Genomic DNA, 22235 nt, shown 5'->3' on the forward strand with positions numbered 1-22235 from the left:
GGAGTTGTGGACTAGTGATTTAGTTTGTTAACCTACAAAATACTATCCCGCATATATTAGACCAAACAAAAAAAAGAGGAGAAATTGGGTAATAGTAGTTACCAAACATAACCTATGTTATGGACCATGACCCAGCGGTCATGGTCCACATTGGCACCAATGACAAAGTGAGTGGTAGATGGAGGGTCCTTAAAAATGATTTCAGGGATCTAGGTAGGAAGCTTAGGGCAAGGACCTCCAAGGTAGTTTTCTCAGAAATACTACCAATCCCGCGAGCCACACAGGAGCGCCAACGGGAGGTTAGGGAGGTGAATAAGTGGCTAAAGAGTTGGTGCAAGGCAGAAGGGTTTGGGTTCATGGAGAACTGGGCCGACTTCGCTGTCGGCTACAGGCTCTACCGTAGGGACGGGCTGCACCTCAATGGGGAGGGTGCAGCGGTGCTGGGGAAGAAGATGGCTAATAGGTTGGAGGAGTTTTTAAACTAGAGACGGGGGGGGGGGGAAACCAAGGAAATAGGTGGGATGTGAGGCAAGCAAGGGGGAAGGGGAGAAGTGAATATAATGAGGGTGGAGAGGGGGGTGGGGATAGTACAGTTAGATCGTTAGAGAAGAATAGGATGCTAAATAACCCCAAAGTTTTATCTTGCATGCTGACCAACGCAAGAAGCCTGACCAATAAGGCGGATGAGCTGCGGGCGCTTATATCGGAGGAGAGGTATGACATCGTAGGTATAACAGAGACTTGGCTAGACGATAGCTACGACTGGGCGGTAAATTTAACAGATTATAGTTTATTTAGAAGGGACCGGAAACAGGGGAAGGGCGGAGGAGTCTGCTTATATGTAAAGTCACGTCTAAAGCCCAGACTAAGGGAAGATATAGGAGAGGGAGAAGAGGGGGTTGAGTCCATGTGGGTAGAGATAGAGGGGGCAAAAAATAATAATAAAATATTACTGGGGGTCTGCTATAAGCCACCCAATATAACAGAGGAGAATGAGAAACTGCTATTAGGACAAATAGACAAAGTAGCAAAACATAATGAGGTGATTGTAATGGGGGACTTCAACTACCCGGATATTGACTGGGAAACAGAAACCTGTAGATCGCAGAAAGGAAAAAGGTTCTTGACAAATATCAAGGATAATTATCTCTCCCAACTAGTGCAGGAACCAACGAGAGGGAAGGCAGTGTTGGACTTAATATTGACTAATAGGCCTGATAGAATAACTGAGGTACAGATAGGGGGGCACCTAGGTAATAGCGATCATAATATTATCAATTTCAAAATGCCCTTCAGTAGGGTTATCAATAAGGGAACAACTAAAACATTAAACTTTAGGAGGGCGAAGTTTGATCAGCTGAAAGAAAACCTTCAACTTATAGACTGGGACAAAGTTCTTAATCAAGGAAATATGAATAGTAAATGGGAAACCTTCAAAAGAATTCTGAATACTCAGTGCGAGAGGTATATACCGTATGGGAATAAAAGGGCCCGAAATAAGAGGAAACCAATGTGGTTGAATAAGAACGTAAAAGGGGCGTTAAATAGCAAAAAAGAGTCATTCAAGAGATTAAAACAGGAAAACAGTAAGGAGGCACTAATGTGTTACAAGGAAAAAACGAGAACCTGCAAAAAACAAATAAAAATAGCAAAGGAGGAAACAGAGAGACGTATTGCTAGGGAAAGTAGATCAAATCCCAAACTGTTCTTTACGTATATAAATAGTAAAAGGATTAAATCAAATAATATTGGACCGATAAAAAGTGATGAAGGCAAAATCATAGAGAAAGATGAGGATAAAGCTAATCTATTAAATAAATTTTTTTCGTCAACTTTCACAAAGGAAAAAGAACTAACAGGCGAAATGAGAAGTGACAAGCTTAATCCTCCACTAAGTATGACAAATCTAACCCAAGCTGGGGTACAGAAACGCCTCAGTAACATTAAAATAAACAAATCACCAGGACCTGATGGCATACACCCACGGGTACTAAGGGAACTAAGTAATGTGATAGACAGACCGTTATATCTTATATTTAAGGACTCTGTTGAGACTGGGTCTGTACCACTTGATTGGCGACAGGCGAATGTAGTGCCAATATTCAAAAAGGGAGCAAAAAGTAACACCGGAAACTATCGGCCAGTGAGTCTGACGTCCGTTGTGGGCAAAATTTTTGAAGGCTTTATTAATGAGGCAATCATGGAGCATCTTGATGCTAATAATCTATTAACCCCGAACCAACATGGATTCATGAGGAATCGCTCCTGCCAAACAAACCTGATTGACTTCTACGAGGAGGTTAGCTCTCGAGTAGATCAGGGGGAACCAGTGGATGTCGTGTATCTCGACTTCTCAAAAGCGTTCGATAGCGTGCCACATAATAGGTTGGTATACAAAATGAGAATGATGGGGCTGGGGGAAAATGTCTGCAAGTGGGTAGCTAACTGGCTAAAGGATAGAAGGCAGAGGGTGGTTATAAATGGAATATACTCAGATTGGGTAAGCGTCACTAGTGGGGTACCACAGGGGTCTGTACTAGGCCCAATGTTATTTAATATCTTTATTAACGACATAGTCAACGGGATAAATAGTAAAATATCAATATTTGCAGATGACACAAAGTTATGTAAAACAATTAATACAAAAGAGGACAGTGCAGACCTACAGAGGGATTTGGATAAGCTGGGTAGGTGGAGCATTAAATGGCAAATGAGGTTTAACGAGGAGAAATGTAAGGTCATACATATGGGAAGGAAAAATGGAAGTCACCAGTACTCACTGAATGGGAAATCATTGGGGAATTCAGAGATGGAGAAGGACTTGGGCATCTTGATTGATAGCAAACTAAATTGGAGTGCCCAAAGTCAGGCTGCTGCTGTAAGGGCAAACAGGGTAATGGGATGTATCAGAAGAGGTATAGCTGCAAAGGAGGAGAACATTGTTCTTCCACTGTACAAAGCACTGGTCAGACCACACTTGGAATACTGTGCTCAGTTATGGGCCCCAATATATAGAAAGGATATAAATGAGCTTGAAAAGGTACAAAGGAGGGCAACAAAATTAATAAGGGGAATGGAGGGACTGCAATACCCAGAGAGGTTGGCAAAACTAGGACTATTCAGCCTGGAAAAGAGAAGGTTGAGGGGGGACATAATAAATGTGTACAAATATGTTAGGGGACAGTATAGAGACCTTGCCCGGGATTTGTTCAAAAGGAGGGATATTACGGTAACAAGAGGGCACTCACTAAGACTGGAAGAGAAAAGGTTCCAGCACCAGCATAGGAAGGGGTTCTTTACGGTAAGAGCAGTGAGAATATGGAATTCACTGAGTGAGGAGACGGTAATGTCGGATTCACTAAACCAGTTCAAGCGGGGACTGGATGCATTTCTAGATACCAGGCAGATTTCTGCATATACTTAAAAATAGAATAAAATAGTAGGTTGATACAGGGATTTATTCTGACTGCTGGTTTCAGAGTCGGGAGGGAATTTTTCCTCAGGTGAAGATTGGCTAAATCATTTGGGGTTTTTGCCCTCCTCTGGATCAACTTTAGCAATTACAGAACTAACAGGTCGAACTTGATGGACGCAAGTCTTTATTCGGCTTTACTAACTATGCTATGCTATAATAATGAATCTGTATCTAGTACAGTTCAATGAAAACCCCAAGAGACCAGAGGGATAGAAAAGCACAATCAATGTTTATTACACAATTATACAACACAAATCACAATGTGGACTGAGGTGAGAATGGACAGATAAAAAATTCTCAGGAAAAATAGATGGAATTCAATCCTGCTGCAGAGACAATATATATATAATATACATACATATACTTATTTTAAGAGAGGGCAAGAATTAGTAGAATTTCAATACACATAAGCAACAGTTCTATAAATATAAGGTCACAATGATGGCCCTAAAGAGCAAAATAGTGCACCCTCCTGACGAAGCCACGCAGGCGAGGCATGCGTTGAGGTGCCCACACCTCCCCTCCTGTGCCTCCCACGCTATATCCATGTCCATGGCGTCTCAAGGTACTGCTATTTGAGCTATATATATATATATCTGCATTAACTTTGTACTTTATATACAAGGCGATTCCTGGACTGGTTAATACCTCCACTTTGATCAGTTTTAGACACCTATAGTGCTGAGCTGAGTGTGTACTTAGTCATATGTTTGCACTACTTTGCTCTTATAGGGCTATCACTGTGACATTATATTTACATGACTGTGTATGTGTACTGATATTCTACTAATTCTTGCCCTCTCTTAAAATAAGTATATGCATGTATATTATATACATCTGATATGTAAGCATTTAGGGGTCTGCTACCTAGATCTAGTGGATTGTTTATTATAGATCTGTATGGGAGACCATCATGAGGGGAGGCATTGTCTCTGCAGCAGGATTGAATTCCATTATTTTTCCTGAGAATTTTTTATCTGTCCATTCTCAACTCAGTCCACGTTGTGATTTATGTGTTGTATAATTATGTAATAAACATTGATTGTGCTTTTCTATCCCTCTGGTCTCTTTGGGTTTAACATTGAACTGTACTAGATACAGATTCATTATTATATACATAGGTTATTGTTGGTAACTGCTATTACCTAAATGTTCCCCTTTGTTTAGTGATTTAGTTTATTTAGAAAAAAAATAGGACAAGCATGGGACCATTATTACACTGATGTTAGTAATAGTAGTAATAGACACCCCCTTTAATGGTGGGGTCTGACCTCCGGGACCCCCAATATTCTAATTAATAGTCCACCGGTTGATTCAAGTCTTGTGGCCCCATTACAGCTTTTCCTTGCATAGTGACACGTGGCCATCTGCTGTGCAGGGGAACGACAGCAAGCACGTTATTACAGATAGTTGCAGTTGGCCAGACAGGAATACCCCTTTAATGGGAGAACAACTATAAAATAGTTTACAAATACATTTGTCAGAAACACACTGTAAGTGTAAGGAATTACCTCTATAATCATCTCTTCACCTCCAGTAGATTCTGATCCAAAATCACTAGTCTTTTGGCAGTCAAGAGTGTGTGAGATCTCCTTTACCCTCTGCAAGAGAGTCTGCAGTTTGCTTTCCAGTTCCTGATGCTCAGCACACACCTTCCCCTTTAAATAAAGAACATTACATATACTACTTAGAAAAACACATATTAAGCCTAATCGATAGAGCCAATTCTTCAAAAAAAACAAAAAAAAACCCATAAAACTTAGCAGTGGTATCAGTGGCCCTAGTTCATACTAAAAACTGACCTTCTCAAGCTCAAACACAGAGTGGAGCTGTGTAACTCGAGACTCGGAAATATCCCTGATAGAATTAAGCGACTTTTCCAAGTTCTTTGCATCTTTCTCTAAAGCCCGCAGAAGCTGAGATGGCACATGAGGTGGCTGATCAGATACAATCAACTTCACAAAGTCAAGCTCCTTGGCAACAGGAGACTCCAAATTCTTCAGTTCTTGATTGAGCGCCTTGAGAAAGAGATATTATAATCTTTATATGTGCAGAAGTATACCGTAATTCATTGTATTTAATAAACCATTAGCAAGTGTATTAATAACTAAGACAAACTGGGTTTCACCAACTGTGACAGTATGGCAGATTGAAAGGTTCATCTGGCACAGCTCACTCAGCATTGGAGGAGAGTGGTACCGATGCTATGACCCCACATACCTGCCAAGAGGGCAGTTATATGGGCTAAGAACGTCATCGGCACTGATCATCTCCAACGCACTCTTAACTGCCAATAGTACATCATAAGTGCACCTATAAAATACAAGCTACCTTCAATATTTGGTATATAGCACACCTTTAAAGCAAGGGAGCAGGAGAAAAAGTGGTGTGTCTGGGTACAGGATGTCATTGGGGAGAGGAGGGTTTGGTACCATCATCTCTTGCCACCTGGGCATTCATAGAGTGACTGCGATGTTATACTTATAAAAAAAAACAAAAAAACAACACTTTCCTCAGAGGGACTGGATATTTAAAAAAAACAATAAAAAAAAACGTATTCAAACTCATCTACCAATATCCACCTGGATCTCAGCACAGGTCTGTGCGGAGACAGGTGGTGATGTCACTGATCCATTATCTGCCAGACTGCTGCGACCTGTAATTGGCTGTAGAGGTGAAGCGACTTAAAGGGGTTTTACCACGAGCAAAGTTCATTTTAATCAATAGATCTTGGAATAATAATAACTTCCACAATTGGATGTGTTTAAATAAAATGCTGAGATAATCTTATAAATGTTCCCCTGTGTAATGGTTGTGTCTGACTGTGTATGGTACATGGTCTGATCATACCACAGCTCCTGGGCAGGGAAGGAAGCAAAGGAGTATACAGACATTACAGCATGGGATCACAGATGATTCTTTTTGTGAGTTAAAACATTTCCCTGCCTGTTTTTAAACAATGTTTTACTTCAAAGAAAGAATCAGCTGTGATCCCTTGCTGTAATGTCTGTATACTCTTTTGCGTCCTCTCCTGTCCAGGAGATGTGGTATGATCAGACCATGTTCCTGTACGGTCAGACACAGCCATTACACAGTACACAGCAGGGGCACATTTATAAGATTATCTCAGCACAGGAACATTTTATTTAAACTATTAACATTAACTTTTGTTCATGGGAAAACCCCTTTAAGCAGCGCATAATTAGAAAATATCTGATAATGCGATGCTGAAGTTAACTGACCAGTCAATCACAGGCCACTGCAGTCAGGCAGTTGGTGCAATGATGATATCACCACTTCCTGTATCTGCACAGACTGTGGAGCGACCTGCACTGAGATCCAGGTGAATGCTAGTAGGTGAGAATAACTAATTTTATTATTTTTTACATATCTAACCCCCTGAATAAAGTATTACTTTGCCCGGACTACCCCTTCAAAAACTTCTTTAATAATGTCACATTGAGGGGGCATGCTGCTTTTTCTTTTTTTTTTTTTTAATTGTACTAGAAGGCTATGTGCCCACGATGCAGAAATGATGCATATTTTTTCCGCATCTCCTGGCAGGAAAAACACATGTGGATTGTACATGCGTTTTTCCCGCCAGGTAGAAGCGTTTGTCAAGCGTTCTTCACATGCATTTCTGCATGCGGGTTGTCAAGCGCTTTCCAAGCGATTTTAGCATCACTTGGAAAGTGCTTGACAATTTGGTCACACTATATAAATCCATGGCATGGATTTATATAGTGTGACCAAGTAATAGTTAAAAAAAAAAAAAAAAGAATAAGAATGGTAAAAAATAAAGATTAAACTTCGCTTCCGATGGTCCCCGGTGTTTTCTCCGCCAAGTCTGGTCTGTTGTATGGGTTGTGGTGGTGTGAAAGGACCTGTGATGACGTCATTTAGTCATGTGACAGGTCAAGCAACCGCTGACGTCGGCGGTCGCGTGACCTGTCACATGACTCAATGACGTCATCACAGGTCCTTTCACACCACCACGACGACCCATACAACAGACCAGACGGAGCAGAGAAAACACTGGTGGCCATCGGAAGGTAAGTATAATCTTTATTTTTTATCTTAAATTCTATGGTACCCGAGTCTGGAGGAGAGTCTCCTCTACTCCAAACCCGGGTACCATCCCGCACATAGAATTGCATAATATCCATATGTGCTGACAAGGATATTAAGCGTTTCAATGCAAGTCAATGGCGGCAATTACGCTGCGTGTCCGCAAAATTAATGGACATGCTGCGGATTTTTCCTCAATGATAATCCGCATGTGCTGTGCACATGCTGCGGAAATTTCCGCTGCGGATTATCATTGGGGACCATGGGGCACGTATTACCAAGCGTTTTTTAAGCGCTTTCGCTATGGAAATTCCCCGGCAAAAACGCTTTAAAAACGCATAGTGGGCACACAGCCGAAGGATGAAAAGATGTACATTTAATCATCTCTGGCACATTATCAGACCACGTGTCAGCTTTAAATGTGGTGTTATTTGGTTATTTTAGCTTTGTAAATTTTGCAAAGATAAGAGATATATGCATGTAGGTATAGATAAGTGTCATGTATGAATTCTGCACATCCTCAACCTTAATTTTTCGGAGGTGCATCTCTAAAGCCCCACCATATTACTTTAAATTATCGTTGGCTGAACCCACAAATATTGACGTGTTATGCCGACACTGTAATGTGTATGGGTGCCCAAGACAGATGATTGTTAAGGATCCCGCAAGTCCGATTTCAGAATGCCGATCATTTTGCGCTCTCAGATAATCCGCTGGTAGCGGTTGTCTGAGGACTTGGTAGCACATTTAGGCCACGCAGCCTGTTCACAGTAACATAAGCTGCATGTGGCCCAACGTTGTTGTGTTGAAAAACAGCATCAGGGACACATAAGAAATTGCGATACTACAGGCTCCATGACCAAATCAATATAACGCAGAGTTTTTAGTGTACTTAGAATGACAAATAAAGGGATCTGGCTACCAAACATTAAGCCATCTTACACCATAATGTCAGGAACAGACCATAGTGATGTTCCCTCGTGAAGGCCTCTGCATGGCATTGACAGACCAATCTTCAGCTATCATTGCATCCAAAACAAACGCTGGACTCAACGCTTAAGATTGCCCTCTTGCTTTGCACCATGATAGCCTATGAGAGCAGTGGCGTGAGGTTAATGGAACACCGGTAGCAGGAAGTCTGGGATGTAGCCCATTTCTGTGCAAATGCCTTCTGATTGTTTGTATAGACACTGTTTGACTTCTTACGATTGGATGTCCAATTTCACATACAATACAGAATGGATCAATCACAGAACCATTATTATAGCCATTTGTCCAAAGTGTCCGAGGAGCTATTTTTCAACACAATGCACACTGAGTAGCCTGTGTGGCCTAAGCATGCTACCGCCTGCAGACTAGTTTCCCACCAAGCACATCAGGAATGTCGCTAATGGGCAATCGCAAAGGGAGCTGCCAGCGGCGAATCTTGATAATTTGTGTGGTCAATGCATTCAGCGTAGAAGAACATTCCTCAGATAACCATTAATAACCTCAATTATAGCATGCCAAGGCTTATAAGAGTGTATATTTATATGTGTGGCACTCAAACTGGATAGTAAATAAATTGAGAATTTTTGTTCTTAATTTTGTTTACAATTTTTCACAATTATTTTTGATCCACAGAGTTTATAGAACCTCAAAAGCATTATATCAGATGGGTCTCAGGGCTGATGATCGTTGTCCTCGCTGTGTGGAAGAAGGAGCAGATCTCATTTATATGTTTTGGAATCAAGGGAGGTATGGGATAATGTTGGTAGACCAATTTGTGATGTCTTTAATATTCCAATTTCTATTAATCCTAAATCCTGTGCCTATTGGTGTACATTGGAGATTCTTTTTCCGCACAGTTAGCTATAGCCAAAATACTGTACCATGCAAGGAAGACTATTGCTAAACACTGGCTAGCAAGTGGACCTCTCTTGTTTGAGGAGTTAGTTTGGGGATTAAACAATAAAATCTAATGGAGAAAAAAGTATACATTAAAAGAGGAGCTGTTAGCAAGTTCGGAAAACAATGGGGAGATTGTATTAAATGCCCGACAGCAGTGTCTGAGGTACTGGCATCAGATTTCATTTTTAACTTATTGGTGCAAGGTTGAAAATTTTCTTTAAATATTTTATAAAACTTTGTGTAAATAGTTGGACATGCAAAGCCTGATTGAATTACCTAATTATCATTTTGGTACACCAAGGGAATAAAGGAAGAGGGTTGGTTTGGAGGTGGGGGTTACTATGGGGATATGTAAAATATTCATATGAACAATGTATTTGCAAGATTGGTTGAAGATGTTCCTAGCCTGATTATTAAGAAACATCCTTCAGACTTAAAGGGGTTGTGCCACCTTGAAGGATACATTTAATTAAGCAGAAAATGTGTAAATAAATGTTTTTGCAATTTAGAGTTATTAAAAATTATGCTCCATTCAAAAAATAACCTTTCATCTTCTGAAATGGGCTCCCAGGATATTACCTCTGTGAGCTTTACTGTCCATCCCCGTGGCCGATAAGCTGGCCGTGCATGTGCAGTTTCTGTCTTTAAGAAACAAAAAGAAGAACAAGAAAAATAAAAAAAAATAAAAAAGTTCCTTCACTTCCCCACCTTCAGCGTGTGCAATGTATGTGAGACACTCACCGCGCTCACAGAAAGCTGTCAGACCAGTGTGAGTGTGGGAATAATTTTTTGATTTTTATAGCGCCAACTTTACAACTTTTATAGCGCAGCACTTTACAATTTGAGGGGGGGGGGGCTTGAACAGACAAAAAGACATTACAAAATAAGCATAATTCAGATATTAAAAGAAGTGAGGGCCCTGCTCACAAGCTTACAGTCTATGAGGAAATAGGGGGGGGGCAGAAAAGGTAAAATGTACAAATATTGTATAATACAGCCATAAAATGCTGAACAGGGTAAGTACATAACACTACAGGAACTGGTGGCCAGCCAGTATGTGTACAGTACAGACAGAGACTAATCAGTGAATGGATGGTATGAACATGATATTGAAGAAAATTTTGATATGGGCCAAACTGGGACAGTTAGACAAGTGTGTTAAGGCGATAGAAATGAGCATTTTAGGGCGCGCTTAAAGCTGTGGGTATTGGGAATTAATAGAATTGTCCTGGGTAATGCATTACAAAGAATTGGCGCAGCACATAAGAAATCTTGGAGATGAGAGTGAGAGGATCGGATTAAGGAGGATTGTAGTTGTAAGTCATTAGCAGAACGGAGGGCACAGGTAGGGTGGTAGACTGAGACTAGGAAAGAGATGTATGGGGGAGCTGAAGCATTGAGTGCTTTGTGGGTAAGAGTGATAAGTTTATATTGAATTCTGTATTTGAAGGGCAACCAGTGCAATGACTGGCACAGAGAAGAGGGATCGTTGTGTCGGTTGGAGAGAAATATGATCCTGGCTGCTGCATTCAGGGTGGATTGGAGAGGGAAAAGTTTAGAAAGAGGGAGACCGATTACTAAAGAGTTGTAATAGTCCAGACAAGAATGAATAAGAGCTACAGTAAGAGTTTTTGCCGAGTCAAAGGTAAAAAAAAGTTCTGATTCTAGAGATGTTCTTGAGGTGTAGATGACATGAATGAGCGAGTGAGTGATTTGATGTGAGGAGTGAAGGAAAGATCTGAATCGAGTATGACCTCAAGACAGCGGGCTTGTCGCTGGGGAGTAATGGTTGAGCCACAAACGGGAAAGACAATATCGGGCACAGGTAGGTTAGTGGAGGGAGGAAAGACGAGTAGTTCAGTTTTTGACAGATTCAATTTTAGATAGAGGGAGGACATAGTGTTAGAGACAGCGGAAAGCCAATCACTGGTATTTTGTAATAATGCCGGGATGATGTCTGTAGAAGAGGTGTAATTGGGTGTCATTAGAATAGAGATGGTAGTGAAAACCAAATCTGCTGATTGCTTGTCCAATAGGAGCGGTGTATAAGGAGAAAAGAAGGGGGCCTAGTACTGATCCTTGAGGGACCCCGACAATAAGGGGAAAAGGGAGAGGAAGAGGAGCCGGCAAAAGACACAGTGAAGGAGCGGTCAGAGAGGTAGGAGGAGAACAAGGATAGAACAGTGTCTTCTAGGCCAATAGAGCGGAGCATAGTGAGGAGGAGCTGGTGATCCACAGTGTCATATGCAGCAGAGAGATCCAGGAGAATCAGCAGGTAGTAGTGACCATTAGGTTATGTGCCCACGTAGCGTTTTACAAGCGTTTATGCTGCGGAATTTCCGCAGCATAAACGCTTGGGAAACGCTTGGTAATCCGCCCCCCATGGTCCCCAATGACCAGCCGCAATGTCAATGCCCATGCTGCGGATTTTTCCACAGCATTAATGCTGCGCTCAAAAATCCGCAGCATGTCCATTAATTTTGCGGACACGCAGCGTAATCGCCGCCATTGACTTGCATTGAAACGCATAATATCCGTGTCAGTACATTTGTACACAGGGATATTATGCGTTTCTATGTGCGGATGGTACCCAAGTCTGGAGGAGAGGAGACTCATCCAGACCTGGGTACCATAGAAACTGTAAAAAAAAAAAAAAAGAATTTAAAATAAAAGATAAAGTTTATACTCACCTTCCGTTGTCCTCGCCGTCCGGTCTCTTGCAATGCTCGCGCTGTTGTAAAGGACCTGCCATGACGTCACTGAGTCATGTGACCCATCACATGGCTCAATGACGTCACCGCAGATCCTTCATACCACCGCGAGCAGTGCAAGACACCGGACGGAGCAGACAAAACACCGGGAGGACAACGGAAGGTGAGTATAAACTTTATTTTTTACCATTCTTATTCTTTTTTTTAACTAACTTGGTCACACTACTATAAATCCATGCCGGTTGCATGGATTTACATAGTGTGAACAAGTTGTCAAGCACTTAACAAGTGATGATAAAATCGCTTGGAAAAGCGCTTGATAACCCGCATGCATTTCTGCATGCAAAGACGCTTCACAAACGCTTCTACCTGGTGGGGAAAACGCATGTAAAAACCACATACGTTTTTCCTGCCAGGGAGAAGCGTAAAAAATATGCAGCATTTCTGCATCGTGGGCACACAGCCTTAGATTTAGCTGTTAGTAGATCATTAGAGACTTTGGTGAGGGCAGTTTCAGTAGAATGTGAAGAGCGGAAACCAGATTGTAAAGGGTCAAGAAGAGAATTATCTGAGAGATAAATGATTAGATGGGAGTGGACCAGGCATTCCAGGAGTTTAGAGATAAAGGGAAGATTGTTTGCCATCATTGCACATGCTTCCCAGCATTCTGCATCCTACCAGCGCTGTCAGACCTGCATGACCTCGGGGGGCATCTGTCTGCAATCGTGCTCACACAGCTCTGACAACACTCTCAGGTGAAGCAGAACGATCTCACCCAGCTGTCAGACCGGTGTGAGTGCGGGGGGAATTGTGTTTGCTATCACTGCACACGCTTCCCAGCTTTCTGTGAGCGTCTCACATACGTTGCGCACGCGGGAGGTGGAGGAACTCTTTTTTTTATGAAGACAGGAACTGCACACTCACAGCCAGCTGATCTGCCACTGGGATGGACGGATTAAGTTTGCAGGCAGAATAAAGCCAACAGGCCCATTTCAGAAGATGAAAGGTTGTTATTTTTTGAACGGAGCATAATTTTTAATAAATGTACATTTCAAAAACATTTACACACTTTTTGCCTAATAAAATGTATCCTTTATGGTGTCACAACCACTTTAACTGTTATACTGTTACAATGTCTGTTATCACTGATGTTTTAATAAATACAATTTTCTTGATTAAAAAAAAACAACATGTCTATGGATCTTGTGATTTCCATAGTTCCACGACTTTTCCTTCTTGGTAGTGTTGAGAAGTGTATAATCATTTGTTTTTAAGCCCCTCACAGTGAAATGATGTAACAATAAAGACAAACAAACCTGCTGTGCTAACAAAAGACACCGTATGTCTATTATACGGAGCATTAATTAGTGTCACTCACTCCCTGAATGGAGGCACTGTAAAAGTGCATATTCATATGCACCACCAGCACTTCATGTCCTCACTGCCAGGAAAGGAAGCCTTCAACGGAGAGAAACAGTTCTGAGAATATACCTCAATTCTCCAAACTGGGTCACTGACACCCAAACAAAGTAATTTACCTCTGCTTGTCTCAGTTTCTCCTGGACATCTTGTAGGCCTGGTAAAACAGGCTGCAGGGATCCTAGTCTGACTTCTATATCTCGAAGCATTGAGAGGAAGCACATCAGGTTCTCTTCATGCTGGAGACAAGCCTGCTTATTCCGGGCATCCTGAGACTTCTAATCAAGAATATGTATCAAAAAAATAAATTGTCAGAAATAGAAAATTTTTAGACATTTTCTTACTAAATTTCACATTGTCGCAAAGTTTTTCTATAAAGCATTTGTTACAAAAATGTATCGGCTCCACAATTAAATAATGCAATTGTGAACATTGAGAAGAAGCACTTTATAAGTAAATGCATTAGAACACACTGTAATCAAGCCTGTTTCATCTTTTTTTACTGCTGTACAAAGAGGACCTGTCACCAGGTCAAAGTGGCCAGTTTTTTTTTTTTGTATTATTTAAATCCATCACATGGTTCTAGACATATGGGCCTGTTTATTAAGTGCTAACTTTTATTGTCTTAACCAAGGGGGCATGTCTCAATGGATTGTCTTGGGGCATTTCTTTAGACCGCTCTGTAATATTACACGGTAAGCAATGCTCCCTTGGTAAAGACCATAAAAATTATCATTGAATGCAAAGGCTCATATCTGGAACCATATGGTGGATTTAAAAAAAACAACAAAACAACATACTCAAGGGAAAAAAAATATGAAGAAAAGCTGGCCACTTTTGATTTAATGAAACACCCTCTTTAAAATCAGATTTAAGCAACTTTTGCAGCTCTTTTCTTAATCATGTATGCTGGCTATCATTCTAACTGGTTTAATAAAATATGGTAAACTTTATATTTTTTGGTGGAAATTTTCTTTAAAATGGTGGCAAAAATACTATTGATAATGGAGTTGAACATAAAGATTTGCAGGACCCCGATTCCAGCGGCCCCAGTCCAAGGACTTGCAAACATCCTCCTGCTTGCTGGGACCCCGGGGCTTCTTCTAATTAGTAGGTAAGATGTGATGTCATTGTTGTGGACTGACACAAATATGATGTCGCGTTGGACCTAGTAAACAAAAGAGGTTCCATAGCTGCAACAGGTAGGAGGAGGTTTTGCAACTTTACCAGAGTGCTCAACTCTAATTGTTAAGTCATTTTATTTGCTATTCTGTTTTTGTCAGACATACACTATACAAGTCAATTTACCTTGGGTGGTTCTTTGGTTGAGATTCTGGATGTATGGTCAGTTTCACTGACAAATAAATCGCTCTCTTCAACTTGAATGGAGATATTCATGTCTTGGCTAACACCAGATTCCTCTCCAGTCAGTCTGGTTTTCTTCACCGAATCTAGAGCATACTCTTGGAGGTTGGATATATCCTTTGATGTCTTTTCTTCCTCCGGACCAACAATTGCTAAAGCTTTGCCCTTTGGTTTCTTAGAAACATGGCTGTCTATTAGCTTGGAAGTATGTTCAGTAGAATCACTGTGCAACGGTTGTAAGACGCCTTTCCCAATGGATATGTTTTCATCTTGTGAAACAAAAATTGTATCCAGAGGATCTTTTCTGTCGCTTGTATGTTCCACACATTTTTGGTCTACTGACAGACTTTTGTTCACTGTATGACTTTCCAGTTTAGTTGAGGATTCATCTACATTTAACTTATCTAGCGCATAAACACCATCAGCATGGTGTTTCTCAATGAGCTGTGGAACATCGAGATCTGGTAAGGATGTCTGTGCCTTTGCATCATAACTGCATGTTGCCTGCTCGTTAATACTTTGATGAAACATGGAATGTATTAATGGGTTACTTTCTTGAGGTTTGGGATCAATTATATGGTTTTCAGATGTGAAACCAAGTGCACATAAAGACTTGTCCTTACTTGCTGCAGCTTCTGGACCTACCGACCCCTCCAGATGCCCTGTATATGACAATTTGTTTACAACTGCAGTGTCCATTATGGATGATGTTTTACCACTTGAGGTCTCTGATCCAGCTGTTTGGCTAAATTCACAGTCTAGTTTCTCATTAATAGATGCTGTGGTGGTACTTTTACATAGGACTGATGATACGTTTAACTCTACTCTCTGTTTAGTCAGGTCAACAATGCTTGAGGCATTTTTATCAAGCAATAATGGCATCTTTATTACACTGGCATTAACATCTACCACCATGTCATCTTCTGTAATGTTTAACTTCCTGAGATTATTTTTTGATGTGACTTCAGTAAGATCCATAACTGTAACATTATCCCTAAAGATGGATGAAGAATTCTCCACTTGTTCCTCATTTGGAAATAAGTGAATAGCATGAATTATCTGCTTAGTGTCATCAGGATCTTCTGGAGAACCTTGATGACTGTACTTATCTTCTGAACCATGCATGTGCTTATCTCCTTCCTTCTGACTTGCAGTAGATATTGAATGGTGCAAGTCTAAAGTAGAGAGTATGGACACTTTTGGCAACTCACATGCATGCTTTGCCAGTAAATCAAGTTCTACATATCTGTGTCCAGTCTGAATATCAATTTTACATTTCTTTAACACGTCAGTATATGGAATATCATCATTCTCTTGCTTAAAATCTGTCTGACTTGAGATAACGCTATCAGTATTTGTAGACAACCTTCTTTGATCCCCTTCTGAAGCCCGGGAAAGCTCTAATTGATAAAGGCACTCAAACTCAGAAAGTTCCTCAAACAAATCTTGATCAATCAATCCATGTTTAAGAGACTCGATGACAGAAAAACGTATTCCTGATAAATGATGGATTATTCCACCGTCTTGAATTTGCTTTGATAAAAGTAGGACGGCATCATGTCTGTTAATATAACCTTTACTGAGAGCCTCAACTAAAGGCAAAGATTTCTTAGATTTTGGATCTGTGATCCCACTTGACTCTAACTGTAAACTTAGAAGTTTCTGTTTGATGCTTATGTCTGAAAATTTCCCCTTAGAGGCTTTTTCTAACTTTATTAGTTCTTCCTTATCGGAAGGATTTACTAAGTTCAAACTAGAGGCCAATGTGACAGATATCCTTTTGCCTCGCTTCACATCATGTACACCCCCAGTGATAACCTGAACATCTAAAATACTTTTGGCTACTTCTTCAGAGATGAGTTCTGCTTTCATTGCTTCCTGAACAGAATAGATCTGGTTATTTTGCATGTCTACAACCCCAGCGACTGACCTGTCTGAATTGAAGACTTTTTGAAGGAGGCTCTCATCCAGTAGCCCCTCATCTATAACATCTGGGATTGTTAATGCTTCACATGTCTGGGAATCAAAAAATCCAGAGAATAGTCCAAGTCTCTCCATGAGTCGTAGAGCAGTGTGGCTGGAGATTGCACCCATTGCAACTGCCTCATTTAGCAGCAGCTTCTGATTGGAATTTGTGTCTATGATACCCCCATTTATTATCTGTTCTGAAAGCATATCTAAAGTATCCTCTTCTTCCATGTCAAAGCAAACACTTTCAAGAGAAACCATATCTCTAATAACATTTGGTAATTCACCCATTTCTGCTGATTTCTTGCTGTCATTTTTTGAGATATCTACTATGCTTTGCTTTGATTGTAAGTGAAGATGTGCTACACCTTGACATGCAATTTCGTCTTTAACAACATCTTCATTTTTCCTATGAGAAGATATTTCTAATACTGATTTTTTTATATGTTTTTGAAATTCTGTTTCATTGCGCAAGCTTTCAGGCTGAGATATAAGGCATGGTTGGCCATCAGTGGGACCCTTTTTAAAGGGGGTCAACGATACTGTCACAGAATCACGTATTCCGCTACTACGGACACCGGTATGACTGATGTCATTTTTGGTTGGATCTCTGTCAAACATTATTGGTGTGGAGGCCAAGGGCTGTTCATCAGCAGTAATGTGTTTGGAAGCATTTTGCCCTTGGATTTGGAGTGAACTATTACATTGAAAAGATGTCTCCCGTTTTTGAAGCCGACCCACACACAAGGACAAACTGCTCTCTCTTGGCAAGAGGCATTGATCCGGCTCTTTCTCTTTCTCTGTATTTATGTCTGCAAGAGCTGCCATAAGTTCAGGATCTCTGGTCTGTTCTAGATCATGACAATTCACTTTGGCAAAGTGTTTAAGATCAGGACTCTCCCTTAAGCATGCATCTTTCTCTTCATTTTCACTATTTTTAATAAGCAACAGTCTCTGTCCATTATGAATATTTATGTAGCTCAAGTGTCTAATAGAAGACACCAGTTTTCCTTTGTCCTCAGATTGTGAATTCCTTATAGTTTTCCAGATGCTATTGTCAACAGGCTGCAAACTGCTAGTTCCAGAAACAGAGAATGGCTGGACTCCAGACTGCTGGCTGCTTTCTGCTGACAGACTGGAGGCTATATCCGGAATTACGGTAGACTTCAATGTTTTTGCAATGCTTTCCCCTAATATACCACACTTAATGGCTCTGTTCCAGGACATAACTTCTTTGTTTTCTAACACATATATGCCTTGAATTTTGTGTCTGTTGCCAAGAGTTTTCATTGCCAGCTCAGTAGACACATTACTTTCCTGAATGGCATCTGACACAGGAAGAACTTCACCAGTTTCTGGCCACAGAAAACCTTGCAGTGAGGTCAGAGACTCCAATACGACAAGTGCGAGTTTTGGGGCTATAAGATGGCACTGGACTGCTTCCTCCAAAGATATTCTTCGCTCAGTTGCAAAATCAAAAATGCCACCATCAATAAGCTGTCGTGTAAGGAGAGCACAAGCCATATCCTTATCCATTAAATGGTATCTCACGGCTTCATCAACACTAACTCTATGACCAGTTTTTGGATCTACTATTCCACCTGCAAACAGCTGGGCTTCTAAAAGCCTTACAGCTATCTGACGGTCAATAAGTCCTTCTTCCACTGCCTTAAAGATACTAACTTTTTTGCCTGATTTGAGACACACCATTCCACCGGCTAGCTGTTTGACTGGAATAAGCCTCAGTCCAGTGGACTCATGAATGATGCAGCTTTCCAGGAGTTCTGCTAAAGTCACTCGTTTTGCAGTGTTTGGATCAATAAACTTTTTACAAGATGTCTCAATCTTTTCCAATAAGTTGCTATCAAGTAACATGTCATGGATGGACTTGTCTGCATCAGGGGACAACTGAAGCATGCCAGAGGACTGATAGATATTCAAGATTTTCAGGCCAACACTTTCAGAGATTTCATTTTCTTTAATTGCAGTAATGAGGCCTTGGATTTTACGCTTTTCAACTTTGTGCTTGTCTAGCAATGTCTTAGCTATGTTTAAATATTGAAGACGCTGGAATATCCTTCTATCTATAATATTCCTCTCAAGAGCTCCTTCTAAAGTCACTTTCTCATTTGTTTCGGGAAAAATAAGGCCATTCAGGACAATTTGAGCTTCCAAAAGCATGAAGCCAGTAACTTGGTCAATAAGCCCTTTCTGCATCGCCCAGAATATGGGAAATATCTCCATGGATCCCAGATCTATGACTCCAGCTATTGCGCGGCTCTCCTAGAATGAGAGAAAGACAATATTATAATTAGCAATCATGCAATTACCAAGTGGGGAAAAAAGGCTGCAGAAATATGAAAAAGGAATCACCATGCATTTCTAAAGCTACAAACATTAGGTAATAGAAGTATTAGCAAGCACTATAGACAAACGTCAGCAAATATGCAGCACAAAACTGTTAGGGTATGTGTACACAACGTCTTTTTACAGGCGAATTCCACCTTAAAAGCGCTTAAAAAAATACGAAAAAGAATTAACATATGCATTGCAATGTCAGAGTGACTTGCTGTGCACACGTTCAATATTTTTAAGTATAAGTTTGAGTATAAGTGGTTTAATTGTCAACCCGTTTTGAAGTATACAACGTCTTCTTCAGGACAACCACAATCAAAAGAAGAGACCTTACAATTCTTCAGGAAGCTTGGAAGCCGCTCATTAGTTTATGTATATATGTCGTAGAGAAAAATTAAAATTCATACAGACATCTCCAGGGAGGGCACATTGAACATATAGGAAGAGAGAAAGAACTAAAGCTTCAACCTCCATTGAAGTAGAACGCCACATTGAATATAAGGGATTAATTATAGCTGGAAAGAGAAAAACTAATTATAACTAGGGAAGAGAAAGAGAGCCAACGCGTCAGTCTTCGTTGAAGTAGGAGTCTCTTGCAGTGACCAGGTAATTAGAGCAGGGAGATTTGCTGGGGAAAAGACATCAAGTCTGAGATTTATCTACGCAGAGGCGGGGAAGTACGCTTCCAAACCAAAGAGCTTCCACTGATCAAAGAATCTTCTTAGATGTTCTGGAGCCAATGGTCAGTGATGAATATTGGAGTTTGCATATATCCGATATTTAGGGGAGATATATTTTCGCCATCAAAGCGAAGGGACAAACATAACGCATTCACTCACATCACCATAAGGCCATTCTAACCCTTCCAACTTAAAAACATCTCGATGGATGATGCTATCCAGGCCATGTTTCATCTCTATAGACAGATAAAAATCACAATAAGATTTTATCTGTCCTCCAGGGGCAAAGATATCATGTAAGTTGGGGATCTCACGGAATTCTGAAGGACCTAGCATATTCCACAACCAGCCCCCATGTGAGCTCATCAAGGGAGAGTATGTGCGCGTAGCATTGAGCTAATAAAAATGTAAGTGTGGGTCTCTTTGTTTATTCTGCAAGACATAAGTTCGCTGTGAGTGTGTTCCATTTTCCCAATTTGAGTGCTTCCTTCTGCTAAGCTCTGAGCCACTTCCATGACATCAGGTTTAGTAATTCTCTTTAGTTATCCTTTTTATTTCATGTAATTATATTGTTTTGTTCCTATTTTGTATCATATTTGTATATTTTTTATTAACACTGCCTACCTTTCCAAATTAAATATATAACATTTAATAGCTCCGTTTCTCTTGCTCTGTAAACTGCACACCTGAAGCCATACGCTACCTGTAACAGGTGTATCTCTCTCCGGTGTCATCTATGACAAAGTGGTAACAGTGGTGGGATCAGAGCGACACCCCTGGCTGTCATCCTTCACAATATAGGTTAAAAAAAAAATGAAAAAGACAACGCTTTAGGAAAAACATCACTGACGTTTTCCTGAAGCATCTTCTGCTTGGACAAATCAGTGGGTACGCTATCTATAATACACCGTGTGTGCACATACCCTAATACTATAAAAAAAAAAAACAGTACAGAACATAAAAAAACTGTAGAAAAAAAAAATCAACTTTCTATGATTTTAAGATGCCCACTACCAATAATTATTTATTCCAATAAATTCATTTTTTTACACCAACACAGACCATGCACCTTATCCATATGTACACAGACTAATCAGATGAAAGACAGATTAGAACATGTACTTCTACCTTTGGCTAGGCCCACGTACCTACTTGGTTGTTTACAATCCTATCTACATGCACATAACAAAATAAGGAAAACCGAGGTTAAAAGACAATAAAGTTACAGAAAGAGGACATACAAAGTTTTTACTTACCAGGGTCGCAAGTGCCATGGGAAATTGACAGACAAGAGAACCTTACGCGACGATGTATAACACACAGGAAAAGCTTTGGTGTTAGCTTCCAGCATGCCAGCATTGTTTGCAACACGGAACCCCAGGTACAGGGATCTTCCACTCCATACTTTATTTTTAACAAATAGAGGTTTGTATATAGCCTCTGGATGGTTAGTTATACTCATAAGCAGGGGTGCTAGTTAATTGTTTTTAGGACATAAACAGGACACATCGTGCTCAGTAAATAATACACTTCCACATCGTTAATTGTGCTCCACCCTTCCATCAAGTTTGTTAAAAGCAAAAAAGGGAAAAAGGTTACTGTAGAACAAACACTTTCAGGTGAACATGGCAGTTTCATGTTCTACTGAGACATTCACGTGCGTGAATTAAACACAACAAACGGCACAGACACAAATGTGGTTAGGATATGTGACTGACATAATGTTCACAAAGAAGCGTAACACAAATGACATACGGTCAACAGAAACCTTAAGGGGGTTGAGCAACCCATCTTTAAAGAAAAGAGACAGCAAAATATGTTTTCTCCCCACCATCACCAGTCTCCATACGTCTTGTCTAGTCACATAAGCGAGTGACCGCTGCAGGCAATCACTGGCCACAGCGGTGATAATTAAAATAGACTGAGAACAGGAAGTACAGAGAATGGCAAGGGAGAGGCAGAGCTGGAACAGGAGCAGCCAGAGAATGGTAAGGGAATTTTTTTTTTTATTTTACAGCTTTTTTTTTTTCTTTAAAAAGTTCAGAGTTGCACAACCTTTTTAAAAATAATGCTAGCATTTGAGAAGAGAGAGGCATAAGCCAGCATTTTAGTACAAGACTGCTCACAAAGGGATGTAGCCTAGTAATATGGTATTTCATCAGGAAGGGTAATGAAGGCTACAAATAAACCTCATACTACAGTGAGATATAAAGAGAATAGGTAATAAAGTAGTATTTTTTGTAACAAAGGCGTAACCTTGGCAGAAGTCACACAATATAGCTCTCTCCTCCCAAGACAGATGAC

The 22235-nt window shown here is 40.5% G+C and overlaps 1 protein-coding gene across 16 annotated transcripts in view; it reads right to left on the reverse strand.

Moving 5' to 3' along the window:
• MACF1 (microtubule actin crosslinking factor 1) overlaps positions 1-22235 on the reverse strand; it is a 273827-nt gene that overhangs the window by 108988 nt on the left and 142604 nt on the right. For 12 of the 16 annotated variants that reach the window (XM_073665641.1, XM_073665631.1, XM_073665640.1 and 9 more), the window contains 4 exons: positions 14872-19179; positions 13683-13841; positions 5278-5493; positions 4987-5133 (listed from right to left, as the gene is read on the reverse strand). The exons of the other annotated variants lie outside the window; for them this stretch is intronic. In XM_073665641.1, the coding sequence (XP_073521742.1) occupies positions 4987-5133; positions 5278-5493; positions 13683-13841; positions 14872-19179 (4830 nt within the window). The remainder of the gene's footprint in view (positions 1-4986; positions 5134-5277; positions 5494-13682; positions 13842-14871; positions 19180-22235) is intronic. 16 annotated transcript variants of the gene reach the window in all.

The sequence above is a fragment of the Phyllobates terribilis genome, unplaced genomic scaffold (assembly GCF_046119375.1).
Source record: "Phyllobates terribilis strain yellow unplaced genomic scaffold, ASM4611937v1 Scaffold_2__4_contigs__length_985480577, whole genome shotgun sequence".
NCBI lineage: Eukaryota > Metazoa > Chordata > Amphibia > Anura > Dendrobatidae > Phyllobates > Phyllobates terribilis.